The sequence below is a fragment of the Bufo bufo genome, chromosome 7 (genome assembly GCF_905171765.1).
Source record: "Bufo bufo chromosome 7, aBufBuf1.1, whole genome shotgun sequence".
NCBI classification, from domain to species: domain Eukaryota; kingdom Metazoa; phylum Chordata; class Amphibia; order Anura; family Bufonidae; genus Bufo; species Bufo bufo.
In genome coordinates, this window is record NC_053395.1 from 21,283,820 (window position 1) to 21,310,059 (window position 26,240).

General features: G+C 42.2%; 1 protein-coding gene across 1 annotated transcript in view; it reads right to left on the bottom strand.

The window, feature by feature from the left end:
• The window catches only part of MYO15A (myosin XVA), an 88,041-nt gene extending 73,728 nt beyond the window's left edge, over positions 1-14,313 (bottom strand). Inside the window, exon 1 of the mRNA XM_040441412.1 lies at positions 11,844-14,313. Within this exon, the coding sequence (XP_040297346.1) occupies positions 11,844-14,313 (2,470 nt within the window). The remainder of the gene's footprint in view (positions 1-11,843) is intronic.
• Between the last annotated feature and the right edge of the window lie 11,927 nt (positions 14,314-26,240).

Consider the following 26,240-nt stretch of genomic DNA (forward strand, 5'->3'; position numbering starts at 1 on the left):
GCATTACGATTTAGAGGGTAAGGACTATTCCAATTGTAAGTAAAGAGCTTCACAATCCAAGAATGTTCCTAATATTCAGTCTCCTTAAAGGGAAATACTCTGTAACTGAGGAGCAAGATAAGACTCTGCATGCAGGACGGCCACAGCTTCATTGCTCCAGAAGTTGTCACCGGGCTACCAGACATTTGCTAAAATGGTGCAATATGGTGCTAACATGGTGTATTATTTTTAGGTTCTTTGGATCTCTCCGAATTGGGGGTCATGTCTTGAAGTAATGTCTCTTTAAAGGGGTTGTCCCATCTGGATAACTCCTCCTCAAATCAAGGTTCTGGCGATCAGTTGATCTTAGCAACTACTAGGACTGAAACTCCTGATAATAACAGCTGACTACTGGAACTGGGATGCAGAAAGGCCGTGTGGCCGATGGACGTGATGTCACAGGCTGCAGAAGAGGCCGCAGCGCTTACTTGAATGTAGCAGCCCCTTTAAACTGCTGATCGGCGGGGGTGCCGGGAGTGGGACCCCTTACAAAATGATATTGATAACCTCTAAAGAGGTTGTCTCATCTCAGACATTAATGGTATATCTCTAAGATATCAGAGTCAGATAGGTACGGGCTTCACCTCTAGGACACAATCAGATTTCAAGAATTGGCCCCTCAAAGCGAAAGAGGGTGCACCGAGCAATTGCGGACACCCTCCATGAACTGCAAAGGGAAAGCTCTACTGTTTTCGGCAGTAGTGAATGGAGCGCTTGCTCAGCTATTTTAAAAACTCCCATAGCAGTGAATGGAGAGCACTCCGCGCTTGCGCTGTTCTGGAGACTGGAGCAGGTCCAAGTGGTGAGCAGGTCCTAGCGATAAGCCATCGATGTCTAAAATGGGCCAACCCCTTTAAGCTCTGGAAATCCCCTCTAAGGAACACTGATGATGATGATACAGATTCAAAGAAGAGAGCGTTCACGTGCCATGGCCCTCCAGGCTCTGCACGGGCAGTGACACCATATTTGCATTCTAATTAGCTAGGATGATGATGTCCCTTGGGCCTCTAAAAATTTTACAAATAAGGTCCAGGACCAAGTTTTGGGAAAACCTTACCTGCCGACCTTTTAGTCTGCGGTGTTCATGCATCTAGCTGGTTGACATGATCATTGCTTTATATTAATGCATTGCACCGTATTAGCAAATGACCCCCAGTAGAAACGTATTTTCTTGAGATATATTGACTCTGTTCACATTGTAGCTATTTGGTACACATTTTTCAACACAGCTGCTGCAATTTTTTTCCACTTTTTTAAGTGATGAAAAATGCACCAATTAGTCACATGTACTACAAAAGTCCTTTAATCCAGCACCCCCTAATTCTGATAATCTGCTGCTTGAGGCTACATGCACATGAACGTTCTTTGTTTCTGTGTCAGTTCCGTTTTTTTTTGTGGATAGGATGCGGACCCATTCATTTCAATGGGTCCGCAAAAAATGCAGACAGCACTCCATGTGCTGTCCACATCAGTATGTCCGTTCCGTGGCCATGCAAAAAATAAAAAAAAAACATGTCCTATTCTTGTCAGTTTTAGGCATTGTTACAATGGATCTGCACAAAAAAAAACGGATGTCACCTGTTTTTTTTTTGCGGATCCGCAATTTGCGGACCGCAAAAAAACACATACGGTCGTGTGCATGCAGCCTGAGCCTGTAAATAATTGCCTGATAATCCAGAATTTTTATATTAAATTTCATAACAGTATATATTTTTTGTTGTTGTTCCTTTTTACACAAATTTTCATTGGACTGCATTCTGGAGAATCTCAAAAGTAGGTCCAGGTCGGATGGGGACCCATTCACTTCAATGGGGCCACGAAAGGTTCTACGGACAAGGATAGGACAGTTCTACAGAGGGCAGGACGTTACATTCCACAAACTGCGGAACATACACACGACTGGTGTCCATGTTTTGTGCATCCAAAAAACAGCAACGGCCCTAAGTCTGATGATCCAGAATATTTGGTAATTCAGGCATTTTTGCATCTTTTTGGTGCTAGTTGGATTCAAGGAATTTAAGTACATTTCAGAACATTAGGAGATATTCCCGTTTGAAAACTTTTTTTTTTTCTACCGATAAACCCTAAACATTTGGCATTTATGGAGCACATCAATCTTCCACCTTTATAAAACCCTCTAATCGCGGAGTAGAGCAAAAAAATATTACATCATTCAGTGTGTTAAAATTTTTTTCTCGATTTGGATACATTTAGTAGGTACATAGCATGCCAAATGAAGGGTTAAAATAATCCAGAAACAAATCTCACCATGTACCAGTCCCACAGCTGCAAAATATCAAATGTACATAAATATATGTACGGTATATGACATAGAGCTATAAATATACAATAATATACAGGAGATGCCCAGGTTATACCAGCATGCTCCATATCACTATATACAAGAAGATGTAGAACTTATACCAGCTGTACATATATAATTATATACAGGATATGCCCAGGTTATACCAGCACGGTCCATATCACTATATACAAGAAGATGTATAACTTATACCGGCTGTACATATATAATTATATACAGGAGATACCCAGGTTATACCAGCATGCTCCATATCACTATATACAAGAAGATGTATAACTTATACCAGCTGTACATATATAATTATATACAGGAGATGCCCAGGTTATACCAGCATGGTCCATATCACTATATACAAGAAGATGTATAACTTATACCAGCTGTACATATATAATTATATACAGGAGATACCCAGGTTATACCAGCATGGTCCATATCACTATATACAAGAAGATGTATAACTTATACCAGCTGTACATATATAATTATATACAGGAGATGCCCAGGTTATACCAGCATGCTCCATATCACTATATACAAGAAGATGTATAACTTATACCAGCTGTACATATATAATTATATACAGGAGATACCCAGGTTATACCAGCATGGTCCATATCACTATATACAGGAAGATGTATAACTTATACCAGCTGTATATATATAATTATATACAGGAGATACCCAGGTTATACCAGCACGGTCCATATCACTGTATACAAGAAGATGTATAACTTATACCAGCTGTACATATATAATTATATACAGGAGATACCCAGGTTATACCAGCATGGTCCATATCACTATATACAAGAAGATGTATAACTTATACCAGCTGTACATATATAATTATATACAGGAGATGCCCAGGTTATACCAGTATGCTCCATATCACTATATACAAGAAGATGTATAACTTATACCAGCTGTATATATATAATTATATACAGGAGATACCCAGGTTATACCAGCATGCTCCATATCACTATATACAAGAAGATGTATAACTTATACCAGCTGTATATATATAATTATATACAGGAGATACCCAGGTTATACCAGCACGGTCCATATCACTGTATACAAGAAGATGTATAACTTATACCAGCTGTACATATATAATTATATACAGGAGATACCCAGGTTATACCAGCATGGTCCATATCACTATATACAAGAAGATGTATAACTTATACCAGCTGTACATATATAATTATATACAGGAGATGCCCAGGTTATACCAGCATGGTCCAGATCACTATATACAAGAAGATGTATAACTTATACCAGCTGTACATATATAATTATATACAGGAGATGCCCAGGTTATACCAGCATGCTCCATATCACTATATACAAGAAGATGTATAACTTATACCAGCTGTACATATATAATTATATACAGGAGATACCCAGGTTATACCAGCATGGTCCATATCACTATATACAAGAAGATGTATAACTTATACCAGCTGTACATATATAATTATATACAGGAGATGCCCAGGTTATACCAGTATGCTCCATATCACTATATACAAGAAGATGTATAACTTATACCAGCTGTACATATATAATTATATACAGGGGATGCCCAGGTTATACCAGCATGGTCCATATCACTATATACAAGAAGATGTATAACTTATACCGGCTGTACATGTATAATTATATACAGGAGGAGATACCCAGGTTATACCAGCATGGTCCATATCACTATATACAAGAAGATGTATAACTTATACCAGCTGTACATATATAATTATATACAGGAGATGCCCAGGTTATACCAGCACGGTCCATATCACTATATACAAGAAGATGTATAACTTATACCAGCTGTACATATCTAATTATATACAGAAGATACCCAGGTTATACCAGCATGCTCCATATCACTATATACAAGAAGATGTATAACTTATACCAGCTGTACATATATAATTATATACAGGAGATACCCAGGTTATACCAGCATGCTCCATATCACTATATACAAGAAGATGTATAACTTATACCAGCTGTACATATATAATTGTATACAGGAGATACCCAGGTTATACCAGCATGCTCCATATCACTATATACAAGAAGATGTATAACTTATACCAGCTGTACATATATAATTGTATACAGGAGATACCCAGGTTATACCAGCATGCTCCATATCACTATATACAAGAAGATGTATAACTGATACCAGCTGTACATATATAATTATATACAGGAGATGCCCAGGTTATACCAGCATGGTCCATATCACTATATACAAGAAGATGTATAACTTATACCAGCTGTACATATATAATTATATACAGGAGATACCCAGGTTATACCAGCATGCTCCATATCACTATATACAAGAAGATGTATAACTTATACCAGCTGTACATATATAATTGTATACAGGAGATGCCCAGGTTATACCAGCATGGTCCATATCACTATATACAAGAAGATGTATAACTTATACCAGCTGTACATATATAATTATATACAGGAGATGCCCAGGTTATACCAGCATGGTCCAGATCACTATATACAAGAAGATGTATAACTTATACCAGCTGTACATATATAATTATATACAGGAGATGCCCAGGTTATACCAGCATGGTCCATATCACTATATACAAGAAGATGTATAACTTATACCGGCTGTACATATATAATTATATCCAGGAGATACCCAGGTTATACCAGCATGCTCCATATCACTATATACAAGAAGATGTATAACTTATACCAGCTGTACATATATAATTATATACAGGAGATACCCAGGTTATACCAGCATGCTCCATATCACTATATACAAGAAGATGTATAACTTATACCAGCTGTACATATATAATTATATACAGGAGATGCCCAGGTTATACCAGCATGCTCCATATCACTATATACAAGAAGATGTATAACTTATACCAGCTGTACATATATAATTATATACAGGAGATGCCCAGGTTATACCAGCATGCTCCATATCACTATATACAAGAAGATGTATAACATATACCAGCTGTACATATATAATTATATACAGAAGATGCCCAGGTTATACCAGCATGGTCCATATCACTATATACAAGAAGATGTATAACTTATACCGGCTGTACATATATAATTATATCCAGGAGATACCCAGGTTATACCAGCATGCTCCATATCACTATATACAAGAAGATGTATAACTTATACCAGCTGTACATATATAATTATATACAGGAGATACCCAGGTTATACCAGCATGCTCCATATCACTATATACAAGAAGATGTATAACTTATACCAGCTGTACATATATAATTATATACAGGAGATGCCCAGGTTATACCAGCATGCTCCATATCACTATATACAAGAAGATGTATAACTTATACCAGCTGTACATATATAATTGTATACAGGAGATGCCCAGGTTATACCAGCATGCTCCAGATCACTATATACAAGAAGATGTATAACTTATACCAGCTGTACATATATAATTATATACAGGAGATACCCAGGTTATACCAGCATGCTCCATATCACTATATACAAGAAGATGTATAACTTATACCAGCTGTACATATATAATTGTATACAGGAGATGCCCAGGTTATACCAGCATGGTCCATATCACTATATACAAGAAGATGTATAACTTATACCAGCTGTACATATATAATTATATACAGGAGATGCCCAGGTTATACCAGCATGGTCCAGATCACTATATACAAGAAGATGTATAACTTATACCAGCTGTACATATATAATTATATACAGGAGATGCCCAGGTTATACCAGCATGGTCCATATCACTATATATAAGAAGATGTATAACTTATACCAGCTGTACATATATAATTATATACAGGAGATGCCCAGGTTATACCAGCATGGTCCATATCACTATATACAAGAAGATGTATAACATATACCAGCTGTACATATATAATTATATACAGAAGATATCCAGGTTATACCGGCATGGTCCATATCACTATATACAAGAAGATGTATAACTTATACCGGCTGTACATATATAATTATATCCAGGAGATACCCAGGTTATACCAGCATGCTCCATATCACTATATACAAGAAGATGTATAACTTATACCAGCTGTACATATATAATTATATACAGGAGATACCCAGGTTATACCAGCATGCTCCATATCACTATATACAAGAAGATGTATAACTTATACCAGCTGTACATATATAATTATATACAGGAGATGCCCAGGTTATACCAGCATGCTCCATATCACTATATACAAGAAGATGTATAACTTATACCAGCTGTACATATATAATTGTATACAGGAGATGCCCAGGTTATACCAGCATGCTCCAGATCACTATATACAAGAAGATGTATAACTTATACCAGCTGTACATATATAATTATATACAGGAGATACCCAGGTTATACCAGCATGCTCCATATCACTATATACAAGAAGATGTATAACTTATACCAGCTGTACATATATAATTGTATACAGGAGATGCCCAGGTTATACCAGCATGGTCCATATCACTATATACAAGAAGATGTATAACTTATACCAGCTGTACATATATAATTATATACAGGAGATGCCCAGGTTATACCAGCATGGTCCAGATCACTATATACAAGAAGATGTATAACTTATACCAGCTGTACATATATAATTATATACAGGAGATGCCCAGGTTATACCAGCATGGTCCATATCACTATATATAAGAAGATGTATAACTTATACCAGCTGTACATATATAATTATATACAGGAGATGCCCAGGTTATACCAGCATGGTCCATATCACTATATACAAGAAGATGTATAACATATACCAGCTGTACATATATAATTATATACAGAAGATATCCAGGTTATACCGGCATGGTCCATATCACTATATACAAGAAGATGTATAACTTATACCAGCTGTACATATATAATTATATACAGGAGATGCCCAGGTTATACCAGCACGCTCCATATCACTATATACAAGAAGATGTATAACTTATACCGGCTGTACATATATAATTATATACAGAAGATATCCAGGTTATACCGGCTGTACATATACTGTATATGTATACTTTATTTACAGTGAATGTCAGTCCCTCTTTCAGTTTGATATGTCCCCCTTGTGTGACCTCATCTCATCCATTTTCCTAATTAAATATCTCCTCTCTTTTCTAAGGCTGTGACTTACACCGGGATCATTTCTCCAGATTTACATAACCCTCTTTGTGTTGTGGGGATCGGTGCCCGGCCTACAATCTCCCATAGACTTCCCTTTATACTGTGTACTATGAGCGAAATCACAGCGCTTTGTGCTCCTGTCAAATAATCGCAGATTGAAACTGATAACCGGGGTGGACGGAGGGCAGAGACTAACTCCCCGGGGAACAACAAGACAATATTGACCAAAGTCTATCTATCTATCTATCTATCTATCTATCTATCTATCTATCTATCTATCTATCTATCTATCTATCTATCTATCTATCTATCTCTATCTATCTATCTATCTCATATCTATCTATCTATCTATCTATCTATCTATCTATATATCTATCTCATATCTATCTATCTATCTATCTATCTCTATCTATCTATCTATCTCATATCTATCTATCTATCTATCTATCTATCTATCTCATATCTATCTATCTATCTATCTATCTATCTATCTATCTATCTCTATCTATCTATCTATCTATCTCATATCTATCTATCTATCTATCTATCTATCTATCTCATATCTATCTATCTATCTATCTCATATCTATCATCTATCTATCTATCTATCTATCTATCTATCTATCTATCTATCTTTCATCAGTTAATGTCGGTATATAAACTACTGAAATAGGAAGAAACTACAGCACTCGTTTTTCAGATAATCAGAGATAATTCATTTATTGTCCATCCCAGAATTGGATCTTTTGAATAATGGCCAACGTTTCGGTCCACTAGGACCTTGTTCACGGCCTTAGTGTTGTAGATCGGGAGACGTCAGGTGGACTCCACCTCACGTCTCCCGATCTACAACACTAAGGCCGTGAACAAGGTCCTAGTGGACCGAAACGTTGGCCATTATTCAAAAGATCCAATTCTGGGATGGACAATAAATGAATTATCTCTGATTATCTGAAAAACGAGTGCTGTAGTTTCTTCCTATTTCAGTAGTTTATATACCGACATTAACTGATGAAAGATCGATAGATAGATAGATAGATAGATAGATAGATAGATAGATAGATAGATAGATAGATAGATATGAGATAGATAGATAGATAGATAGATAGATATGAGATAGATAGTTAGATAGATAGATAGAGATAGATAGATAGATAGATAGATAGATAGATAGATAGATAGATACTGTAGATAGATAGATATGAGATAGACAGATAGATAGATAGGAGATAGATAGATAGATAGATAGATAGATAGATAGAAATTAATCTTCACATACATACTAGCAGTCCCACACCTGGTGGGACAATCACATTAGCTTGGCTAAAAAGAGGTTGTTTTTATGCAAATTTACCCCGAAAACGTGGGCATTATGTGGAGCCTTAAAAAGGTTTTTCAGGATTTTATAACTGATAATCTATCCTCTGGATAAGTCATCAGAATCACATTGGCAGGGGCCGACAGCTGGGACCCCCGCCGATCAGCTGTTTGAGACGGCACCGGCGGCGGCCTTCTCTCTATACTCACGAGCACAGCGCCGTACATTGTATAGTGGCCGTGCTTAGTATTGCACTCATCCCCATTCACTTCTATGGGGCTGAGCTGCTCCTAGGCCACGTGACCCATGAAGGTGTCGCCACTGGCCTAGGAAAATCTGGAGAAGTTTGCGGCGCTACTGTGAGCACGCTGCCTTCTCAAACAGCTGATCTGCAGAGTTCCCATGTGTCGAACCCCTACCAATTAGATACTGATGACCTATGCAGTATTTAAATCTCAGAAAACCCCTCTACTTTCCTGGTGTTAGTAAGTACGTCTACATCACCCATTATGTAAACTTTCTAAAGATAGAAGAGATTGAGAAACAACACGAAATTACAAAATTAAGTAACTGTACCTTGTTATTCATTGGATGCCTCCCTCTTACTCCGACCATTTGTTGCCAGTTTTTTGGGGACTGTGGGCTTCCATGTGTAAGATAATTGGCAACTTTTTCTTTGGCCCTCTGTGAACCTCTTGTAAGGGATTCAGTCCATGGCAAATGCATGGGTTTATCAGATGGTCGCATTCCTGGCATGTTGCGGGAATTCCCTATATGGTGCCTTGACCTAGGCCGATTCCGTAGACTACCACGACCTCTAAAGTTTTCCATTTGTTGAATTTGGGGCATGACCACAGCATACCTTCCCATACCATCTTCAAAGTCACCGTCATTGTATTCTGGTGGGTGTTTTGGTGGACCATTCCACATATATGGATCCCTTGATGGTGGGTGCCGGGGTAATGAATTGTTGGCACCAGCCAAAGTTGGGGACCCCCGAAATTTTAGATAAATACTAGATCCATTCAAAGAGCCATGGTTTGTTTGGTTTAATGATTCAGACATAAACCCACCTAACGACTTCAACCCAGGTTGAGGAGATGGAGGTCTTGGTTGGCTTATGTCTTCGTGATAGAACATGGGATTCCATTTTGGTGACTGGCTTGGTATAGTCCTCATGTCACTATGAGGGTGTCTAATATTTTGTTGAGAGGGAGGTTTAACACTACCTAGATGTTCTGGAGACTTTGGCCTCTGTATTTGGTTACTTGCCACCTGGCCAAATCTTTTTACAAATGGATTTGAAGTTGTTTTTTTTGGGAGACGATCAGCTAATGGGGGTTCTTCTCTGCATAACATCTGTTGTGATGGAGGGGGACCTTGAGACATTCCTGCAAGTGGCTGTCCAAATCGCTTCCAGAAAGGACTTTTAGAATTTGGAGCTGAATCAGGTGGTGCTACCATAGAGCCCTCAATGACTTCTCTACTTAGCATACGGTTGTTTCCCTGCCTATTTGTTAGCTGCGAAAGTGGACCTCGGGAAGACCGATTTAAAGTCCCTCTCATGCTACCAGGTCTTCCCATCCCTGGTGATTGTGAGGGATCGGAAAATGAGACAGAATGTGCAGAAGGTTCATGAGATTCTCGTGGTGTGTAAAAACCATGTTCACGTCCTTGCGGTGCTGTGCTAGGTGGCATTGACCTTGCTGGTCCCCTCATACTGTTGTGTCTCCCCAATAGCGGGGACCTTGGAGGATCAAAGGAAGGAGGAGATTCCAAAGAATTTTCCTGAAATTCTCTGCACATGGAAGGGTTACTTCCTTGCCTTAAGGTGTTTGATAAAGGGCTAGGTGGACACAGACTGGAAGAACCTCTCATACTGCCATATCTGTCCAATAGTGGTGACTTTCTCTGTTCAGATGGTGAACTAGGTACTCCATACCTATTTTGTGGCTGTTGAGGCATTTGATGTGATGGTCTAAAGTCATCTTCTCTATAAGGTGGTATCTGTGACATTGGATGTCTCTCTGGTGGTGGATTTTGTGGTTTCATATCACCAGTGCGTCTTAGATGTTTCATAAATGGATTCAATGTTAGTGGTGTGATTTCTCCTCTTGACTCAGTTTCATTCCCCCATCTTTTCTTTGAACCTCCTTGGTGATCATTTACTTTCCCATGCATTCCTATTCCCACTTGTGGAGATCTCTGCTGATTTTCAGGATAAAAACTGGAACTTTTGAAAGATTTTTTTGTTGAGATTGGGGATGGAGACATTTGAAAGTCCTTTTTTGCAAAATGACCAGCTCTTTGAGATATTGGGCTTGCTGAGGGTGACGGAGAGGCACTTCTCGAATTCATGGATGGTTGAAAATATTGTGGATTGCCGTGATTATTTCTAAGAAAGTTGTTTTCTCTCCTCATGGTAGACATTGGTGATGAGGGTACAGGACCGATATTACTGGAAACAGGTTCATTTAGATTGCTAGAATTGGAAGACCAATGTGTCATTCTTGTAGGGGAAGGTGACCTTGGCCTTTGAAAATTTGTTCTGTCCAACTGAGGTGATGGCAACGTTCCTCTGTCCCTTAAAGAGGAACGAATTTCAGATTGCTTGTATCCAGTTTGATTTTGAGAGACATTACTAGATTTGTTTAAGCCAAATGCATTCATTGTAGGCCTCGGCGAAAGTGGTCTCTGCCTTGTGGAAAGGTTGGGAGACAGGGGCATGGAGATTTCTTTTCCTTTGCTAAATGCTTTCATTGTGGGGTTTGGAGAAAGTGGTCTCTGTCTTGTGGAAAGGTTAGGAGATGGGGGCATAGATATTTCTTTACCTTTGTTACTAAATCTTGAAACAGTAGGTGATTGGGGAAAATTTTGCTTGTTGTGGTGTAATGTAGGACTTATTTCAGGATTTGTTTTAGAAGACAAAAAGTTGTTTTTTCTTAAAAGGTTTGATGAATCCATACCGGCCAGTTTATGGCCGAATCGTTTATGGTATGGTAAAGTAGAATTCTGCTCATCTGCCAAATCTTTCTGCAAGGACTCTAATTGTTGTGCTGAGTGGTTTTTGCCCATCCGATGGTCATTATTAGGAGATGGCATTTGAGCATGTTTTAGGGAAGGAACAGGAGACTGTGACCTTTCAAATGATGTCTCTGCGAAGGGATTCCTCGGTGGTGGAGAAAGTTGCCGTCTTTGAAACTGCTGCTCGTTACGTTTTAAGATTGGCTTAGGGAAAAGGGACTTTTTCATAAATTGTCCCAAAGGGCTACCGAATGCTCTTGGGGAGTACTCTTGCAACTCAGACTCCTGGTAATTGTCTTGATAATAGGATGTATTTACTTTTTGTCCAATTGGTTTTGTAGAGAGCATCTTTTGCACTCCTCTTGGATGTGGCTGGCTTAAATTCCTTTGAATTGATTTTGCGAAAAGAGATTTACCAGCAAGTGGTCTTGTATTTCTAGGCTGTTGTGGTGAAAGTAAAGGTTCGTCTTCACCATCTTGCTCTTCCTCATCATCAAAATCTGTAAACGATATACGTGGAGATGGAGGTAGTGGAACATCTAATTTCTCTCGCCCAAAAAGTTTTACTTGTGGTCTTGGGAACAGTTTATATTTTCTATTTTGGGATAAAGTTGAAGAGTGTTCTTGTAGCTGGTCTTCAGATTCATAATATGGATGATGACTTTGTTCCATTTCTTCTGGATCATCATGGTCTATGATATCATCCATAGGTTGAGCGTATGGGTTTAATGGCTCTGCATACGGAGATATCATGTAGTCAGTGTGGTTCATTGCACCTGGGTAGTTATTGTAGTAATCTGATTCTTCCATGTCAGAATAAGGAGGGTGTCCTTCAAAATTACCAAATGACTCACTCTCATTTTCCCGTGGATCATATGGATTCATTGGATCCTGAGAGTAACTCATCTGATTCCCATCATAACCGTATGTTGAATATACATTGTGGGGATTATGGACATCTACCTCATATTGAAAATACGAGTTTTGACTCTTAAGCAGATGGCTGCCTTCATCACAATACTCCATACTCTCTTGATATGAAGTGTAGTCATCTTCCATAGGGTACCCAGAATAATCATTATACTCTTCATCTGCTCCAGCATATGCTGGAAATTGACCATTATGTGCAAATGGAAATTCCTCATCCTCATTGTAATATCCATTTTCATCAAAACCATACCCTTCGTCATCGTAGTTGTAATAGCCAACGGACGCATCATCATGTCTTCCAGGCCCATTTTGTAAATATCTTTGCGTTGGGAATCTTTGGTGTCGATAGGCTTCAAAGTTCTTAGGATGTCCATAAACATCTTCATATTGGCCATAGAATCTGTGTGCACCTGGAAACCGTTTCATATTTTCCCTATGTCTTTCAAGTTCCTCCTGTGAAGGGAATGGCAACCTGTGTTCTCCCATCCTACTATGCCAAGCATCTTGTATGGCAAACTCATTCTGAAAATATCTATTCCTTTTGGACAGAAATCTTCTGGTCAACCAGTTGGCAGCTGTGGATACTTTAGAAAGCAATTTAGCTTTCGGTTTGAATTTAGCTTTTCCTTTTTTTCGGCCAAATAAACCCCCAAACAGTTTCCCGGGTCCTTTCTTTTCTAGTGGGTCAGGTTTTGGAGCATTACCTCCTAATCGTATAAGTAAAAATGAAGGCTTTTGTCTTGATCCGTCGCTAGGTCCTTTTTCTTTTGGCAATGGTTTCTTTGAGCTTTTCCGTAAACCTACCATAAGCTTGGATGTTTTTTTCAACATTGCAGCTGACTTCTTCTTTTTATCTAGTAGAGATGTAGCAGCAAACTTTCTTCTCAAGCCCATAAATAGTTTTGATGCTGTCTTGAAGTGACCTTTCTTTGATCTCTTTGGTTTTAGATTGCTGAATTTCATGAAAAGTTTTGATGTCGCCTTCAGACTCTTTTTCCTCGGAGGAGGAGCTGCTGTTTTTTTGGCCAGTCCAGCCATGGCCCTGGTTGCTCCTTTCAGTTGAGCTCTTGCTAAATCTCTTTTTGGTCCTTTTGCTTTAGAGACTTCTGGTTCTTGTACTGGATCACTTCTACCTCTACCTTTGTTCATACCAGCCACCGCTTTAGAAGCCCCTTTTAGGGCTGCTACACCTTTTTCTCTCCCTCTTCTACCTCTAGGCACTGGTACAATATCTTCATCTTCTTCTTCCTCTTCATTTTTGTTTTCTTCGCTTTTACCCTTTTCTGTCTCTGACACTTCTTCCTCCTCTTCCTCTTCACTTGCTATTTCTTTCTTCGCTTTCTTGGCATCTTTCTTTTTCTCATCTTTTTCTTTACCTTTTCCCCCTTTCTTCTCATTTTTTTTCTTGGGGTCAGCCTTGGAGGGCGATTCCCTTCCACCACCTTTCTTGGCTGGTTTCGCATCACCTTTTTTGCCTCCCATAATGACAACTGTCCAAGCTCATGCTAATGTTCCTCTCTTGATACTAAATAGGGTAACTCCTCTGCCGTCTTTGAGATCAGACGCGGCAGCGTACTGTATGCACACTGGTTGAGGACACGGGAAGCAAATTTTAGATCTAAAACTGTATGAAATGGAATGCTCATGCTGTTAAGTGATCCCGGAAAGGTAAGCGCAACCAATGTCTTTGCATTAATTAAGAAAACATACTCTGTGCCGAGAGCAATGCAAAATGTCCATGAATGACAATCTCATTGCAATTAACATCTTCAGTTACCTGGCTCAGGTTGTGGTATGGTGACCCAATCAGCCATCCTGGGCTCAGAGGAAAGTCACTTCTTAAACTGTCCTTTCTTTGCAAGAATCCACTAAAGTTTTCTCCAGTTTCCAAGTTATATTCCAGGCAAACAGATAGATCCATGTAAGTGCATCATTCTTCTTCACTCAGAAAATCCAGAGGCTCTCAGTATAAATCCAGGGAGATTCCTGTCATCAAGCCGTAGTGACGGTTTCTGCAGAGCGCTGAGAAGTCGGAAGCCAAGATATAGTGGCAGTGCTCTTCTGCTGTAACACTATATTCTTGGCTCAGTTTAATATGAATAATGCAAGTAGCCTGTACCATTCCTACTTTATCACCCTGAGACTTTTCCAATGAAATGAGTTAAGTGCTAAGACGCAAGAACCTGAATGTGGATGAAGGAGGACTGGAGGAGCACGTGGTCGTGGATTAACCCTCTGCATTTTAAAGAATGAAGCAAGACACGATATCCTGTAGATCTAACTTACAAATGCAGCATCGTTAACACAAGTTTGATACATCAGGAAAAATTTCACTGAATATTTATAGTGTCCACGTGAACTGTGACTTTTTGGTCACACATTTTAATGCGTTCTTTTTTTTTCCTATAGAGAAATCTATAAGAAAACACCTGGGGGAAAAAATGCCGTACCCACAACATGCTGCGATTTTTCCTATTTATTTGAAGAAAAAACACACACAAAAAAATACACTAGTACTTCTATTATATTAGATTTAGGCTCCATTCACACGTCCATATAATGGGTCCTCATCCGTTCCGCAAATTGCGGAACGGTTGCGGACCCATTCATTCTCTATGGGGACGGAATTGATGCGGAGAGCACACTATGTGCTCTCTGCATCCACATTTCCGGAGCGCGCCCCCGATCTTCCGGTCCGCGGCTCCGGAAAAAAATAGAACACGTCCTATTCTTGTCCGCAATTGCGGACAAGAATAGGCAGTTCTATAGGGGTGCCGGGCGGGTGTTTGCGGATCCGCAATAGACTACGGATGTGTGAATAGACCCTATATGTAAGATTTGCTAAGCTAAATGCACCAGAATTCTGATTTAATGTGCCCCAAGAAAGGCACACATACTCTGTATGCCATTTATTATGTGTTTGACCATTTTTGCTCCTCCTTTTTGACAAGGGGGCAAAAAAAAGAGCAATGGTTTCGCAGTAAATTTTGATAAAATTTTTTGCACAAAGTAAGACCACCAGCAGATGGTATTTAAAGATGCACCACGTTTATCATCCAGCATGAGGCAACTTGATAAATTCAGCGCATCTTTAGACTGTCTAAGTGTAGGGGGGAATCACACAAATGTCGTTTTTTCAGCCAAAGTTAAGGAATGGATACAAAAGGAATAGTAAGTATAAAAGGGCTTATATTTCTCCTTACTGTCGGATCCGTTACTGAGGGGGAAAAAAGTCACCAACAACACTTGAAATGTGTGTGAAGGAGGCCCTAGGGAGCCTATACACATGCATTTTGTGGCTTTTCTACCACTATAGAAAAAAAACACCAGGCTATGCTCAGGCATTTTCAACCAGTGGCGTAACTAGAAATGACCGGGCCCCACAGCAAATTTTTGAACGGGTCTCCTCCCCCAGCAACTTCTTCACAACTCCTGACTCCTGTGCAATCCCCCACTCCTGAGGCTAGTCAACATTGTGCTCTCAGACAAAGCCCGGTAGCCGCTCCGTCCGTTTTCTACAGTGTCTCTGTATAGAATGTCATTGTATAATACAGTTGAGGGGGCCTTAGTCCTCCTCCCAAGTGGGCCTCTTATAAGTTTGGTCCCCAAAGTAGCCGCTTCCCCTATAGCTACACCCCTGCCTTCCGCTAGCACCTGGGGCTGGTGGTTTTAATGCAAAAAAAATATATACCACTAAAAACACAAAAGCACAGAAAAACACACAAAAAAATTTGTGTGAAAGTATCCCAAGGCTTGATGCACACGACCATATCCATATAGTGTACGAAAGGTACAGTTTGCGACAAAACATACCATTTACCAAGAAATCTCCTCACCTATGCAGATAAGATGTGAATAGGGCTTTCTTTTCCCGTCTGGGAATCCTAAATGTCAGATTTGCACAGGAGCTGGGGAGAATTTCTGGGTACTGATGGCCCCTATAGAGGAACCTATAGAGAACATGTCACTATCAGTAAAGAGGACGCCCGCCATGATTATTAGGAAGAAGAAGGCGAGGAGTGTCTTGAGTATAATGACAGCCAAGTATCTGCTTTACAAACCACTTTAATTTTTCTGATACCTTTTTAATAATTTTCTGCTGCTGGAGAGCTGTGAAAAATTAATGAAAGCTTCGGATTCAGGTCTCCTCCAATTCATACAACTTTAATCAGAGATGTTTCCAAATTTGTCTTTTGTTTTGTCTGAACAGATCGGATTCTCATCTCGACAGGAAATATATTGTGAAAGACGTCTGAGCGAGCGCCTCCGGCAACCTGTGCGCCCACTCAGCTGTGAAGTAACGCCGTCACTCACCTCTACCTGGGTCCCTGCGGGCGGCCATAGATCAGGGCTGGCGGCAGTGCCAAGCAAACCTCAGCAGACGCTAAGGCCTACTGGGCTTGGGTGGGCCCCTACCAATCTGGACAAACGTGGTAGATGGGCAGCCAGTCTTAGCTTCACCACCATGGGGCCTGCATGTAGCTGAGGTGGCCCATATAGACGCTAGGTATTTGTTGTCAGGTCTAGACAATTTTACAGACCATTAGATTTGTCTGAATCTACAAAATTTCCAATGACTACAGCCACCTTAATGAGCTTTTAATTTTTTCCTTTTTGGTCTGCCAAAAAAATAAGATGGCCACATAATGCCCTGGTGTTCAGTCTGTCTACAGCAGGCTGTCAGCGTAACACATAAATGTGCGGGGTCCTCCAGAAAGAAAGAGATGTAACTGTAAGCTCCTGGGCCCAATGCAAAATCTGTAAAGGGTCCCCTCCACCTACCGTGTGCTGTGTTATAATACAGAGAGAGCAGAGCCTCTAGGTGTAACGGCGACACCCCCGTTGCTCCTAGAGGCTCATTTGCATATATTTAAAAAAAAAATATCTCAGCAATGCGGGCACATATGAACATGGGACCAACACAGATGCCGTCAGCTGCCAAGTGCACATGTAACAGGTCAGCCGGTGTCATAGGTACAAAACTGCTGACAGATGCCCCTTAAAGGCCAAACCATTTGACCTCCATCTGTTTTGATGTACACTGCAGAGGCTTTCACATTGCTTTCCTAGACACAGAAGAAAAGGAGACTAAAACCTACCGTAACTGTTCTCAGCATCACCCCACAGATCCCACTTATCACGTTACTCCATACATTTTGACTCACAGCCTATTCTTTGTGACTGCGCTGCCCTCGCCTCGTCTTCCTCATCAAATATACAGAGAGGTGATGTCAGGGGCTCCTTAAGTATCACAAGGAGCTGTGTCTCATCCTCCCGTGAACAGGCTGAGATCATCCAGACCTCATGATGTCCCATGTAAGAATAATAGGGTAGTGCAGGACCGGTGGTTCTGGGAATTGAATCATTGGCTTTAAGGATCCTTGCTGTCAATTAAAGGGGTTTTCCATTTGGACGATCCACTTTTGTTAGAAGGGTCCTTCAATAAGCTGATTGCAAGGTTTCCCACTGGAGGGATCTCCCGTGATCAGCTGTACGCTATAGGGGAACCCAGCAGCAAACGTTAAATTTTACAGCAGCGCCACCACAGGGGAAATGAAGAATTACATCAGAACCCAGCCACAAAGGTTCTATTTCTCTGCAGCCTCTCCACAGGGGAAACAAAATAATACATGGTTCCTACCAAAACCGATAGGCGCTTTGTGTAATAGGTAGACATACAGACTAAGGGCCCTTGCAGATGAGCGTTGGTCACGCTGCGAGCTCCCGGCCTGAACTCCCAGCGCTGCCGGGGGTCACAGCATTATATTGATTTATGATGCTATCATGTAACCCTTACAGTTCTGAAATGTATTGGATAACACTGGCAGGATTATGTCAGTGTTGTCCGATACATTCCAGAACTGTAAGGGTTACATAGCATCACAAATCAATATAATGCTATGTGACCCCCGGCAGCGCTGGGAGTTCAGGCCGAGTGCTGCGCTGCGACCTCGCAGCGGGACCAAAGCTTGTCTGCAAGGGCCCTAAGGCCTCATGCACACGACCGTGTGCCAGCTGGGCCCATATTGCGGCCCGCAAACAGCAGGTCTGCAATATACGGAGCCCGGCTGTTTTTGCACCGCATCATGGATGCAGACCCATTCACTTAAATGGGTTCGCAATCCGGAAGGTCCGGCATGGAACAGAGTGCTTCCATGGGGTTTCTGTCCGTGCCTCCACACCGCAAAGAAGTAGTGCATGCACTTCTTTTTTGGGGTGCGGACCGTTGGCTGCGGATTGCGGACCCCATTCAAGTGAATGGGTCAACGTCTGCACGCGGCAGCCCTACGGTTGGTGCCCGTGCATTGCGGATCGCAATTTGCAGTCCGCAGCATGGGGGGCACAGCTGGCACACAATGGAGACTGTATGTGCAGGCAACTCACTGGCCCTCTCCTCCTGTATCCTCTCTGCTGCAATGGAGGTCAAAGACTAACATGCAGGTCATGTGACACAAGGCACGTAATGACCTCTGACCTCCCTCTTCCCTTACGATGCCATTAATAATTACTACTTACTAATAAATTAATCACAACCGCAGCAGAAATACTGCTGTATAAGGGTAAGGGTACTTTCACACTTGCGTTATTCTTTTCCGGCATAGAGTTCCGTCAAAAGGGCTCTATGCCGGAAAAGAACTGATCAGGCATATCCCAATGCATTCTGAATGGATAGAAATCCGTTCAGTTTGCATCAGTATGCCTTCCGTTCAGTCACTGTCAGGCGTTTTGGTCAGTCATGCTGCGGTAATTTGTCCGTCCAAAATGCCTGATCAGTCGCGGGAATGCCGGATCATTAATTCCCATTGACTTGCATTAGTGCCGGATCCGGCATTGCAAAACAACTGAAGGACGGATCCGGGAAAACTGTGAAAAAGACTGCAAGACGGGTGCGTCCATCTGCATGACAAGCGGAGAGACGGATCCGTTCTTGCAATGCATTTGTAGACGGATCCGCACCCGGATCCGTCTACAAATGCTGTCAGTTGTCACACTGATCGGCGGATCCGGCAGGCAGCTCCGACGACTGAACTGCCTGCCGGATCACACTAACGCTAGTGTGAAAGTACCCTAAGTCCACATGGGAAGTAAATTGAGTGGAAAGAACATTTCTTGCAGTTTTTGCAACGAGTAAATAGCAAAATTCATAAATTACATGCAGATTTGTTGCAGATTTTTCCCCATTTCTTCGATTTGGTAACCTCTCATCCACTTTGTAGTTCCGCAAATCCACAGCGCATCCGCCGTGTGTGAACATAACCTACACCAGGAAGTCATGGCCTCATCAGGACTGACGGGCATTTTTCGGTAAAACAAGCTGTTACTGTATCAAGAAGTTCTGCAGCTTTCTGATGGAGTTTGCAGCAGATTTTCTAACCCTAAAGATGGCGTAATCTTAGCTCGACGGTCTAGAGTCTAGACCGACACCAGCGTTATCACAGGGGCTCAGGCGGAGAAATGTGACGCAGGGATACAGGATTGTGTTTAGCTATGTACTAACTAGTTAGTTTGGGGAAGAATTTGACACTAGAATCGTGGTGAAATTTTGGCTCAGAATGATGCATAGGAGGGCACGCCCCTTTTCCCGTCACATCCACGCCCCCTTGTCGGACTAGGTGCAAATAATTTCTCGAAACCTAGACGTGCCAAATTATGCCACATTTTGGTGCAATTTACTCCAAAATCTTGTTGCACTGACATTAGCAATTGTGGCTCTTTGTGTTTAAATTCCTCACCGTTTTCAAAATATCTGCTTGCTGCCAGTGAATGGGAAGAAAACTGGTACAGAAATGTTTGTTACAATTGTATCCAGTCTAGACAATCTGCTGGGAGCTAAACAGACTGGTACATTGTAACAAACCATGAGCACAGAAAAGTGATGTGTGCTGCTCTTGCTGTTGCAGACTGGAAACAATTGTGGCAACTCTCAGCTGTCCACAGCAAGCAGAGATCTTGAAAATGGTGAGGAATTGAAACATGAAGTATATTACAAAGCAGAATGCAATGGCGCCAACATGTCGCTTGCCCAGTCAGCGTCCTGCGCTCCTTATGGAGGCACCCCGCATTATTCATGAGGTCACCAGCACCTGCTCCTTACAGCAGCAGATGTTCTGAAGTGACAGGAACCCGAAAAATCCTCAGCATTATTACCTGCCGGCTGTCTCTAGACTGGACGGTGGACTTGGTGATACAAGATGGCAGCAGTCCACGGATCAGAAGAGACAGCGACCCCTCCAGACATTGTAGATGGAGGCTGATTCCTGACCCCACAGCCTCCTGTCACTGCTCGTCCTCTGGCTGCTGGCAGGAGAGGCCGCACGTCACAAGTAAATAACAATGACAATGGCCTGACAAGAAAGGGCCCTGCATGTGCCTGATTTACATCAAAAAGAGCCCCTACATCTGCAGCCAGGGATCTGCCGTCACCTGCTGCCCGGGGAGGACAATGCTGCAGGTGACACCAGAGCAGCAGCAGAGTTATTGATGGCTCCACAGATCCAGTGACATGACCATCCATTCCCCAGCTGCCGGCCTCCTGTATCTAAGCCTTCCATGTGTGATACTTGTGCTGAGCTGCTGTATCTAAGCCTACCATGTGCGATACTGTCTGCTGAGCTGCTGTATCTAAGTCTACTGTCTGCTCAGCTCCTGTATCTAATCTTATCATGTGTGATACTGTAGTGCTGGCTTGGTGTATCTGAATCTATCATGTTTGATACTGTCTGATGAGCTGCTGTATCTAAGCCTACCATGTGCGATACTTTACTGCTGAGCTGCTGAATCTAAGCCTACCATGTGTGATACTGTCTGCTGAGCTGCTGTATCTAAGTCTATCATGTGTGATACTTTACTGCTGAGCTGCTGTATCTAAGCCTACCATGTGCTATACTGTCTGCTGAACTCCTGTATCTAAGCCTACCATGTGTGATACTGTCTGCTGAGCTCCGGTATCTGAGCCTACCATGTGTGATACTTTACCGCTGAGCTGCTGTATCTAAGCCTATCATGTGTAATACTTTCGTGCTGGCCTGGTGTATCTAAGTCCACCGTGTCTGATACTGTACTGCTGAGCTCCTGTGTCTAAGCCTACCATGTGCGATACTGTACTGCAGAGCCGTTGTATCTAAATCTTTTATGTGTGATACTGTTTGCTGAGCTGCTGTGTGTAACTCTGTCATGTATGGTACTGTAGTGCTGGGCTCCTGTATCTAAGCCTACCATGTGTGATACTGTTGTGCCGGGCTGGTGTATCTAAGTCAACCATGTGTGATACTGTACTGCTGAGCTGCTGTATGTAAATCTGTCATGCGTGATATTGTCTGCTGATCTGGTGTATCTAAGTCTACCATGTGTGATACTGTCTTTTGAGCTGCTGTATCTAATTCTATCATGTCTGACACTACTACTGAGCTGCTGTATGTAATTCTGTCATGTGTGATACTGTCTGCTGATCTGGTGTATCTAAGTCTACCATGTGTGATACTGTCTGCTGAGCTGCTCTATATAATTTTATCATGTGTGATACTGTTTGCTGAGCTGGTGTATCTAAAGCCTCATGTGTGATACTGTCTGCTGGCCTACTGTATCCAAGCCTATCATGTGTGATACAGACTGCACAGCTGGTGTGTCTAAGCCTGTCATGTATGATACTGTCTGCTGAGCTGCTGTATCTAAACCTATCATGAGTGAGTGATACTGTCTGCTGAGCCAGTGTATCTAAACCTATTGTGTTACATACATTGTCTGCTAAGCTGCTGTATCTGAACCTATCATGTGTGATACTGTCAGTTGAGCCAGTGTATCTAAGCCTATCATGGGTGATAATGTCACGTGTCTCAGTGTATCTAAGCCTATGATACAGTCTTTGAGAATCATGCAGTACTACACTCCCCATTCATTATAAGGTAATTATTGGGACAGTGTGCTGCTGTATCTAAGCCTATTGCTGGTGATACTGTCTGCCGATCGGGCTATACCATAGTGCTAAGCTGCTGTATCTAAGCCTATCATGTGTGATACAGTCTAGGAGAACCACACAGCACTACTCTCCCCATAATGTAATCTCCAGGGACGATGCACTGGTGTATATAACCCAGTCTCAGGGCAGTATATCACTACAACCCCCATCATTCTGCGTACATCGATGCAGTAAAATAGATACCAGTCGACATACGACAAGGTGCACGCTGTGCCCTCTTCAATAAACTTTATTTATACCTTCCTAGGAGAGTAATTTAACCCCTGCAGACCCACCCCAGTATCCTATAGACAGCAGCGGCACCGACGACAGGTGCTGACACCTTTAAGGACTGTATACATTAAAAGCGGAGTCGCCTGGAAACAGCAGCTTCCCGTAACCTGGAGCCCATCGCATCCACAAACAAAAGCCACTGGTGCGGCCGGATCAGATAACGGCAGGACAGCGCTTACCTTTACTACAACTCCCACATGTCCACCAGGGCCGCAGTCCTGAAGCCAGGCGCTGGCACCTCCCCCCTCCGGAGGTGTCCTTTAATTCTGATGGTAGGGTTAGGAGACCCCCGTAGCCATGGCCCCGCACACCGCACACTGGCCTTCCTTCCTTCCCGTTGCATATTTGATGACAGCTATTATTCTCAAATCAGCCATGGATGGAGAGGGCGCCGCTGCTCTGCACTTAACCCCTCAGCAGCTGCATCCTTCAAGACGCTCCAGCAAAACCTGAAGGAGTAACAGTAGAATTATACCGGCGCCTGAAAATAATATTCCTGTCACCATCACGTTCTGATGTCAGGACCTGGAAGTTATACAGAGAAGAGCGGTGCCGGATAGGCGCTGCTTATCTCTTCCTGCAGAAATAGACGTTTCTTCTTAATAATACATAATACACACCTCAGCTGCTGCAGAACCTCATAATACACACCTCAGCTGCTGCAGAACCTCATAATACACACCTCACCTGCTGCAGAACAGCATAATACACACCTCAGCTGCTGCAGAACCTTATAATACACACCTCAGCTGCTGCAGAACATCATAATACACACCTCAACTGCTGCAGAACAGCATAATACACACCTCAGCTGCTGCAGAACCTTATAATACACACCTCAGCTGCTGCAGAACCTCATAATACACACCTCAGCTGTGGCAGAACCTCATAATACACACCTCACCTGCTGCAGAACCTCATAATACACACCTCACCTGCTGCAGAACCTCATAATACACACCTCAGCTGCTGCAGAACCTCATAATACAGACCTCACCTGCTGCAGAACCTCATAATACAGACCTCACCTGCTGCAGAACCTCATAATACACAACTCAGCTGCTGCAGAACCTCATAATACACACCTCAGCTACTGCAGAACCTCATAATACACACCTCAGCTGCTGCACCACATTATAATACACACCTCAGCTACTGCATAACCTCATAATACACACCTCAGCTGCTGCAGAACCTCATAATACACACCTCAGCTGCTGCAGAACCTCATAATACACACCTCAGCTGCTGCAGAACCTTATAATACACACCTCAGCTGCTGCAGAACCTCATAGAACACACCTCAGCTGCTGCAGAACATCATAATACACACCTCACCTGCTGCAGAACCTTATAATACACACCTCAGCTGCTGCAGAACCTCATAGTACACACCTCAGCTACTGCAGAACCTCATAGTACACACCTCAGCTACTGCAGAACCTCATAATACACACCTCAGCTACTGCAGAACCTTATAATACACACCTCAGCTGCTGCAGAACCTCATAATACACACCTCAGCTGCTGCAGAACCTCATAGTACACACCTCAGCTGCTGCAGAACATCATGGTACATACTTCAGTATTCAGTCTGTAGCCTATGTGTATGAGGGCCTTCTGACTATTCCTCGGCGGCAGATATCAAGAGGGGGAAGGATCAGGCAGTTGTTTTCAACATGTCCAACCCTTTTGAGGTATCCAGCTGCTTTCTCCCCTCTCCCCCTTCAGAACACAAGCATGCTCAGTTGAGCCGCCCAGTGTGCATGTGTATGTTTGGTAGGGAGACAGCTGACAGCCTAGCAGAAGACAGTCCTAATTACGGGAAATACACAAGAGAGAGCTCTGATGTACTGTAACGAGCCCTGCACCTGCGTGAGCACAACATACGTTTTCAGCTCCTAGACATAAACAAGAATTTGAGTTTCCATTCACTGACAGCAAGAAGTGATTAAAACAAAAAGTATATTAGAAAGTTGCAGGTATTCTCACTATATTTGTACAATCCCTTTAAATTGGAGAAAGATCATTAGCTCAGCCTGTTTTGATAGACCCGGCCTCTCCACCAGCTGGGGGCCTGGACACTCATGAAGTACCTATGTGTATGGCTGTCATAATGATATACTATGCATACTAGAGCGGCGCACCATTTACCTGTTGCGCACGTGTCTACAGCTCCATTGACTTCTATGAGATGTCTCATAAAAGTGGATGGAGAGGTGGACAGGCGTGTGCAAAACTGATCCGTTCCCATGAGGCAGCATGGCGGCACTTGTGGACATCCGTTCCTGTGATCGCTGCCTGAGGGTCAGATCTATCCCCAGTCCTGTGTATAAGGGCTCATGCATACAACCAGATCCGTTTTGCATGCCGCCATTTTCTTTTTCACTTCAATAGAAATAGGAAATGTTCTATCTTTTTTGAGGATGGCACAGAATGGATGTGCGGATGTGGACAGCACACGACCCAGTCGTGTGCATGAGCCCTTAGTGCAGGGATCAGCAACCTTCTGCACTCCAGCTGTTGTGAAACTACAATTCCCAGCATGCTCTATTTACTTCTATGGCAGTTCAGAAAACAGTTGATTGGGTGTGCATGCTGGGAGTTGTAGTTTTACAACAGATTACCTTAGTGGCACAACCCCTTTAATTTAGAAATTTTAGTACTTGCTGCTTTAAATGGGTTATTTTTTTAAATCTCAACCCTTTATAGATCTTCCATTAGTGTATATGTGTGATGGAGGTAAGGGTCAACCACCCGGGACCCCCGTCTAAGAGCCAGATGCTCTGCCTGCCCTGACACCCCCTCAATGTATAACATGGTCCCCTGTAATAATATATTCGCCTGCAGTGGTCACCACTGGACAAATGTACACCCAGAGCACCCTCAGCGCCTCAAAGAGAAAGATGGCTGCTGGGTTATGTATGTGGTGTTTGTGATGACTGTCAACCATATTGTGACTGTATAGATACAGCAGTTATTTGCCCTTATTATTTGGTTGTCGATGCCATTTTAAGTTTATTTTCTTGCTTTTAAACGCTTTCCTGTCTGTAGCTTCAGTTTTTCCTCTCAGATCCTCCATTTTCCAGTCAGGATTCAGGTCGCTGTTCAGACGCGCTCCTCCACATACTCTGCCTCTGCTTTCCCTCCAAAACTTCTG